At 54.2% G+C, this 8,139-nt stretch overlaps 1 protein-coding gene across 1 annotated transcript; it reads right to left on the reverse strand.

The window, feature by feature from the left end:
• Nucleotides 1-617: 617 nt before the first annotated feature.
• Nucleotides 618-6,115, reverse strand: DUOXA2 (dual oxidase maturation factor 2). The gene is made up of 6 exons (XM_036389833.1): nt 5,969-6,115; nt 5,553-5,610; nt 3,285-3,419; nt 2,901-3,114; nt 1,186-1,400; nt 618-811 (listed from the first exon to the last, which is right to left on the reverse strand). The coding sequence occupies exons 1-6, from the start codon at nt 6,113-6,115 to the stop codon at nt 618-620; spliced, it is 963 nt and encodes a 320-aa protein (XP_036245726.1).
• Between the last annotated feature and the right edge of the window lie 2,024 nt (nt 6,116-8,139).

Below are 8,139 nucleotides of genomic sequence, written 5' to 3' on the forward strand. Positions count from 1 at the left end.
TTTTGGCCCACACTAGGTTACAAGCTTCATCTAAGAAAGGCCAAATTTGAGGGTGAAAAGAATCAAATCAGCACATCCCCCACAGCAGACTCCATGGTACATTTACTCAGTCTTTGTTTCTGGGGCAGGTTTTTTATTCCAGCTCCTGCAGCATCCACCCTGAAGAAGCTGCATCCATACCTGGCTTTCCTGGATACACCTAAACCAAAAATTGTCATGTTTGGGGAAAAAATGAGCAGGTTTAACCCCAGGCTTTTGGAGTGGCAGGTGCTCCCAGGCAGAAATGTGAGCCATGAGCTGTTTCTCAGTTTCAGTGGGAACAGACCCTTGGAGAATGGAGCAGGAAGGACATGGATTCCTCCTGGGACAGGGTCCCCAGGTGGGTGTGCAGCCCCAGTCTCAGCAGCTGTGAGCTGCTCTGGCAGCCTCCAGCACAGCCTGCCCCTTCCAGAGGGACAGATCACAGGAGACACAGTCTGGGAAGGACTTCCCAGCAAGGACCCATCCCAGTGTGTATTCAAAGGCAGCTGGATGGGGAAATGCATCTCTGGGGACATCAAGGAGAATTTGTTCTGCCCTTTTGGGTCCATCCTCAGGGAAAGAGTGAGGACTTTCTTCTAGACACTGTTGATTTCAGTGGGCACAGAAGGAGACAGGCTCTTGCTCACAAAGTGAGGGTTGATGAACACCTCAGGCATTTCCTGGTCCTCCTCTGCTTTGTCCTCACGGAGATCAAAGAAAGTTTTCAGCAGGTCCAGATTGAAGTGGTGCATGGCCACGATGGTGATCCCAGCCACGAAACAGAGCAGGCCTGGGAACAAACCCACACTCTGACTGGGGTCCTGTCACCCCAGCAGTGTCCCCACCCCTTGCATTGTCCCCTGCCAGAGGACAATGCCTTTTCTTATGGAAGGTGGCCTTCCATGGTATGAGCTGTTCTGAGCGTCCTTAAAGCCCAGGCACAGGTCTGAAAACCCAGGAGGGTGATCCCAGTGTCTTTGCACCTCAGGAGCTACGAAAGCCTTGAGATGAGGATGGTGTTTGTCCTTTTCCCACCCCTCCCCACACCTCTGCCATGATCTGCATTCCAAGGCCCAGGCTGGGGCTCTGGGGAGCTGCACTTCCCAGCTGGGGGGGAAGCCCTGGGGCTCAGTGATGTTTCCTGGGGCACCCCAATGTTCTCACCAATTGCCAGCATGAGCCAGAAGGATCCCCCATAGGCCACGTGCAGGGTGCTGGTCCCAATCTGGATCAGGCACATTGGGGAGTTCCTCACGGTGGAGAAGGAGAGCAGAGAGAAGATCATGAAGGCCCCTGTGGCCAGGAGCATGTATCCTCCATAAACCAGGGCAGGCATGGAGAGGAGGATGTTGGAGATGACCCACGTGCAAAAGGCGACCCTGGAGGCAAGAGGAGACCAAGGGATGAGTGGTCATGGAATAGGGTGCTCTATGGGAGGAGTGCCATGGATTAGGGTGCTCTGTGGGTGCTCTGTGGGAGGATTTCCATGTGTTGGGAGTAATCTGGGCTCCAAGAGCTCTGCAGGAGGTGGAGAAGCTCTGTGGGCAGGCAGGAATGAGCCCTAATCCCCACGCTGAGCAAGTGCACGTGCAAGGCTCACATTGCTCCATCCAGATCTCCTCCTCCCATTGCTCAGCCCACAGACAGCACCAGCCTCAAGGAGGCTGTGGCAACCCCCTCAGTGTATCTGGAGCATCCCTGCCCTTCCACACATGGGGCAGCCTGGTCCCTGAGAGCAGCACCAGGACTGGGATGAGTGCAGGAGCAGGCAAAGGTCATGTGCAGCAGCTCTGCACTTGCTGAGGAGCTGGGCTACAGAGTAAAGCCTCAGCTATGGACCAGGAGCTCTTGTTCCATGGCACTGCCAGGCTCCTTCCCTAGTTTCTGTGTCCCTGCTGTCTGTCACAGACATCTTTTATGGAAAATCCTTTCCTTAGGATTTTTCCTCCTGAGAAGCTGAGAGGCCTCAGCAACAAAATGTAACCAATGGTTATCTGCTGCTGTGGAATGCAACAGGTGCATCTGGGATTGGTCTCATGTGGTTGTTTCTAATTAATGACCAATCACAGTCAGCTGGCTCAGACTCTCTGTCCCAGACACAAACCTTTGTTATCATTCTTTCTTTTTCTATTCTTAGCTAGCCTTGTGATGAAATCCTTTCTTCTATTCTTTTAGTATAGTTTTAATATAATATATATCATAAAATAATAAATCAAGCCCTTCTGAAACATGGAGTCAGATCCTCATCTCTTCCCTCATCCTAAGACCCCTGTGAACACCACCACACGCTGTCAAACCCCAAGCAGGGAGAACAGCCCTGCAATGGTTCCTGATGGCCAGCACGTGGTGGAAGGGACCATCCCCTGCCAGCTGGGACCAGCTCTCCCCCAGCCCCAGTGGGCACTGACAGATCTCTGACCTTGCCAAAGAGTCGAGATCAGCTCCACAATAACAGCAGCAGGAACTTCTCCCCACCTGATCCCAACCTTAGATACAAAATCCACTCACAGGTAGGGCTGGGAGAGTTCATGTCTCCATGGGCCTCTCTGGGCCACCAAGGGCAGCAGCTTCAACTCCATCCATGGGGATGGACTGCTGCCACCATCACCACACCACAGCAGGGACCTGCATCAGGTTCCTCTCTCCTGTGCCCACCCCGTGGATTTGTCCAGCAGGGAGAACCAGGAGGGGGAACCAGGACTCCTCCTCTGCTCATCCCAAAGTGACTACAGTGCCTGGCAGGGCCCCCTCCATGCACACAGCTTCCCTCCTGGCAGGATGCAATCCCACCCATCCCAAAGGCCGTGGGGAAGGGCAGCCAAGCTCCCCACACCCCTGCATCCCCCATGGTGGCAGCAGGACAGGACAGGAGGGCTCACCAGAGCATGGCTGAGGCGTAGTGCCCGGCGATGCGGTACTGCCTGTGCACCCCACAGGGGCTCTGCGAGCTGAACTTCTCTGCCACGTACAGGATGGGGCTGGGCAGCCCCTTGTGCAGCCCCTGGCTGTAGCTGTGGTCATAATCTGCCCCAAAGCTCCAGGGAAAGTGCTCGTTGTAGTTGATGGTCTCGTTGATCTGCTCCACTGGGTTTCCTGCGGGAGGCACCAGCTGAGCTCCTGCTGTGCCAGCCCTGGGCAGTGCCAGCAGCAGCAGCACGGGCACAGCAGGGCCCAGGGGCCTGCAGACACACCAAGGGCCCTGCAGGGCAGCTGTGGAGCTGCTGGGGCCCCTGCAGAGGTGCGGATGGGGACACCAGACTCACCCCTGAGCGTGACGTTGACGCCGGCCAGGCCGATGTGCAGCCCGATGTCAGCGCTCACCTGCACGGGGCTGAAGGACTTGTAGGAGGTGTTTGCCTGCACCCAGCCACTCTGCCAGTCCCCTGTGAACTGGACAACTGCCAGGAAAAATAAAGCTGGGGTTAAAGCAGGTCCAGGCTTTGCTGTGCTCAAGGGGAGAATCACAGGTGAGTGGCAGCATTCCCACCATGGCACTGGAAGGGAGTGTTAGGAGGGCAGGAATGCTGATTCAGCCACCAGGACGTGCCCCAACCAGCTCCCACACCCTTCAGAGCTCAGGTCCTCCCCTTGCTAAGCATCCACTCCCTGGATCCGGGAACAGCGGAGCTCTGATCCCCAGGCATGGACATCCTGATCTGATTCCTCCTTGGACATCCTCTCCAGAACTTCCCTGCAAGCTGCCCACCATGGCAAGCACCACACCAGCCAGGGTTCAGAGATGAGCCTGTCTGTCAGCCACAGGAACAGGGGTGAGTCTCATTTCCCACATCCAGCTCCCTGAATTGCACTGTTAGTGAATAGTAAAAGTCCTTGTCAAAAGGAAAGGTGGAGAGGGGTGGGAAGTGCCATCACAGCTTGGGCAGTCATTCCAGCTGGGTAAAAGAGAAAAATTGGAAGTTTTTCTGGTATATATTTTTGGGAACAGGGTATCCTTTTTGGAAGCACTTCCACTTTGCGGTGGGCTTCGTTTTCCACCGGGGAAGGTAAAGTCGATGGTTTGATGTCAGTCTGAGCAAAACCTTCCTGAGAAAATGTTCAGTTGCTGAGTCAACTTGTGAGGGCATTGATGCAGTGGGAGCTCCACAGGAATGTTTTCTGGCTGCAGGGGTGAGTGTGCCCTGCTGCTGCCAGACGGAAACTCTGACGCTGCCTCCAGAACAATTTGTTCTTCCCTGTGCCCGAGCAGAGCCCGACTGCAGCCTTGCCCCAGAGTGGTGCTGTGGCTCTGCAGGGCTGAGCATGGTCCCACAGCCCTGGCCTCCACCCCTCTGCCACCTCCAGCCTGGCACCAGGTTCTCAGGTGGCTCTGGTGGCATCTCCCAGACCCTGGGCACCCCCACACACTGGGGTGGTCCCTGTGCCCCACAGCTGGTCCCAGTCTGGCCACCTAATTCTGGTGCCTGGTCAAATCAGAGCTGAATCTTCCAGGTCATCATTATCCCTCTCCTTCATCATCCCTCTCTGAGCAGTCCTGTAATCCATCTTGTCCTTCACAACAGGAAGGATGCTTTGGTTTAGGGTCAGGGCTGGTTTCTCTTGCCACCTGGCATCTTCTGTCCCCTCAGTACATCTTTTCTTACCCATCCTGTTGCCCTGAGTTGGAAATCCCACTGCCTGGTTTCTACCATCAGTTATTACAGAAGATTTCCTGGTTTTTTACCAAATGAAATCCTCTCCTTCATCTCCTCTGACCTTGCTCCTTGAGAGGTCTTTACCCCACCACTGCAATCTCTGCCCTGCCTGTGCTTTATTCCAACCTGCTCCCTCCAAATCACTGCAAGGCTCCTCACAATCTCCAAACACACCTAGCTGCAGCACAAGAGGGCTCACAGAGTGGGGGGAAATAATGGAAAACTGGTGAGGGGACTGTAAACACATCAACCAATGTGTAGGTGGGGTATAGAAAAACCCAGAGATCAGAGTGAGCACTGTCTAGCCTTGTGTGTTGGGGAAGTGGAGCACTTATTGAACAAGGGAAGATCAAAGGACATCGGTGAGCTACACCTGCACAAATCCCTGCAACACAGGTGAACACAGCAGGTTTGGGGCTTCTTGGTGCCTGTTCCCTCCTTGTCTCTACCCAGTGCTGCTCTGAGGGTCCCCTGCAGGGTGAGATAATGAGAATAAATCTGCTCTTTGCATTTCATCCATGCCTTTGTGGTTGTTCCTGCACCCTGCCTGTGCACCCTCCTGCACAGCTGGAGGAACATGGGGCTGTGCAGCCTGATGGAGCTGGGGCTGTTCGAGTTACACCAGCAAAACTCCCAGGAGTAACCACGAGCACCTCCAAGCACCCTCAGCCCCAGGGAAGGGGAAAGGAAGGGAAGGGAAAGCCATTTTGGGAAGCTGTGGGACTGCTTTGAAGAGCAAGGCTAAGACCCCAAGACCAGCTGTGGTTGTGCCCCCAGCTCCAGGGTTCAATCCTTCCCCCAGAGCCATCCCGGGGGCTGTCCTGAGCCATCCCCAGAGCTGCCCAGAGCCACCCATCCCCAGAGCTGCCCTGCACTTACCGACGATCACCACTCCCACGAAGAGGCTGAGGAGAACACGGAGAGTCCAGTACAGCCTCTGCAGGGGGAGAGGTGGGACATGAGGCAGCAGGAACAGCCCTCCTGCCTCCCCCTGAACCCCCGGCAGGGTCCCTGCACCCAGAGCCCCCATGCCCAAGGTCCCGGCACCCAGAGCCCCCATGCCCGGGAGGGTCCCGGCACCCAGAGCCCCCATGCCCGGGGTCCCAGCATCCAGAGCCCCCATGCCCGGGAGGGTCCCGGCACCCAGAGCCCCCATGCCCGGGAGGGTCCCGGCACCCAGAGCCCCCATCCTTGGGGTCCCGGCACCCAGAGCCGCCCATGCCCAGGGTCAGGGCACCCAGAGCCCCCATGCCCAGGGTCAGGGCACCCAGAGCCCCCATGCCCGGGTCACGCACCGCCCGGCCGCGGATGCCCGGGGTGATGAGCAGGAAGCTGCAAGCCAGCGTCAGGAACACCACGGTGACTATGATGGTGCTGATGTCAAACACGGCAGCCTTCCTCTGCTGCGGGTAGAAGGGGTAGACGCCATCGAAAAGAGTCATCCTGCACCTCCAGGAGCCTGCGGGAGAGAGGCGGTGACAGCGGGGACCCTGCTCTGCCCTGCCTGGACGCCTCCAGCCTGCGGTGGCTCAGCTCTGGAAGAAGCAGCTGAGGGAGGCTCGCCTGAAGGGTCCCCGGAGGGACAAGGAAATGTGACGCTGCCAGGAGCGGGCGGGCAGAGCGCTCAGAGCACTCCCAGCAGAGGACACGCCACCCAAATCCCTCCGTGCAGGAGAGGAGGTGCCTGGGGCAGGCTCAGCAGCCCGAGGGGCTGTGGCACCCCAGGAGCCTCAAGCCCTTGTCCTTGGGGAGCAGCCCCAGAGCAGGAACCTGTCGAGCAGCTCCTGCCTGCACACCCTCCTCTTTGGGGTGGAAGTGCCCAAGCCCACTGGGGGAACTTCCCCGTGGGGAAAGAATGCAGAAGCATTTTCCTTCAAAGTTACAAGGAACCACTGAAAACACGGATTTCACAATAGCAAAATGATCCCCAGCCAGGGGCCAGCAGTGCCAAGTGGAACAAAACCCGTTTCTCCCATTCCTGCCCATTTCCTCCAAGAAGATTTTCCCCAGGATCTGCTGGTCTGACAAAGGAGGAAGAAGAAGGATTGGTCCTGCACTTGGCTGAGAGGGGCCAGAGGCAGCCTCTATTCCCAGCATGAGGGTCCAAAGAACACTCAAAACTGTGAGCTCATCTCAAGGCTAAAGGAAGCTGAATTCTATAAAATTAAAAGGTGTGTGTAATTCACACAGATGACCTTGACCTTCCTCTGGCACTCCACTTCCAGCAATTACACACCTTATTCCTGTGCCTGGGTTGGATCTTCTCTACCAAAACTGATAATATTCTTAGTCCTCTTGTTCTGCTTGTTTAATAACCTCTCTGTATGTAGCTGCCCCAGGAAGTTTGCTAAACTCAGGGAATGCCAGAGCTGATCTGACTCATGCCCAAGCAGTATTTTATTCTGTTCCAGTACAGAGCAGGTGATTTTATTCTCATTTTCCCAAAACAGTTTTAATCATATTTTTGGGTAAGATCCAACCCAGAGCAATTCAGCCACAAAAAGCTGGTCCCAAATCCCTGGAGATGAGTGGGGATCACAATAATTATCATAAAACAGTTTGTTTAGGCAGCTGAATTGCTTTTCAATACCTAAAGCAATATTTGGTTTGAGAATAATTTTCTGTCCAGTAACCCAGATAACGACAGCAAAGAGTGGAACAGAGACTGGGATTTTACAATGGCTCTGAATTTAGCTGGACTGCTACAGACTGACAGAGCTGTCGTGTGCTCTTAAAAATCTTCTTTGGGGTTATTTTGCTGTAACAGCTTTGGGTTTACTCCTTGGAAAACCAAACCTGGAGAAAGGCAGCCTTCAAGTGTATTTACCTGGCAAGCAGGAGCTGCAGCTGATTCCTGATGCTCCTGAAGCCCAGCAAAAGTACCCACAAAACAGTCAAAGCTGCTGCAAGAAAAGAAATAAATGAGTAGTTTAACTTAGGACAGATTAAATCATAATGGCTTGAATTCCACTTGTTCCTGGTACCTTTGCCCAAATCTCCTATGAGATACAATGAAGCAGGAAATATTTCCAAGTGTATATTCACCAAAACACAAGTCTTCAGAGTTTAAAACTTTAAAAACCAGAACAGAGCATGGAGAATGCTGTCTTGTTAAATCTAAATTTAGCTTTCACCCAACACCAATGGATGTTTGCATTTCTGTAAGCTGGGACTTGTTTTATAGAGAACTTCCAGGGAAACAACTCTTTTGCAGTCTGTCCATCTTTCTCCCTTGATTGCTCTTCCAGCATTTTTGCAGCTCTTTGGCATTTTTGCAGCTTCAGTGGAAAAGCTCACAGCAGGAGAAACTGAACTTGTTGTACCTTGGGAAGCATCCTCCACACTGAAGTTGTGATCTTAGAGGGGACCTGTGGGTCCCTCTGTCCCAGCATATGGAGAGGGGAAAACTGGCAACATCTCCAAGGAAGGATCAGCAGTTCATCAGAAATAGACAAGTTAATCTTAT

Source organism: Molothrus ater, chromosome 13 (genome assembly GCF_012460135.2).
Source record: "Molothrus ater isolate BHLD 08-10-18 breed brown headed cowbird chromosome 13, BPBGC_Mater_1.1, whole genome shotgun sequence".
NCBI classification, from domain to species: domain Eukaryota; kingdom Metazoa; phylum Chordata; class Aves; order Passeriformes; family Icteridae; genus Molothrus; species Molothrus ater.

Excerpts from the sequence above, each read along its gene's own strand:
- DUOXA2 (XM_036389833.1), bottom strand. The coding sequence starts at position 6,115 with ATGACTCTTTTCGATGGCGTCTACCCCTTCTACCCGCAGCAGAGGAAG. Across the intron at positions 1,401-2,900 it reads TACGCCTCAGCCATGCTCTG|GGTCGCCTTTTGCACGTGGG; the intron begins GTGAGCCCTCCT and ends TCTTGCCTCCAG. Across the intron at positions 812-1,185 it reads CTGGCTCATGCTGGCAATTG|GCCTGCTCTGTTTCGTGGCT; the intron begins GTGAGAACATTG and ends GTTTGTTCCCAG.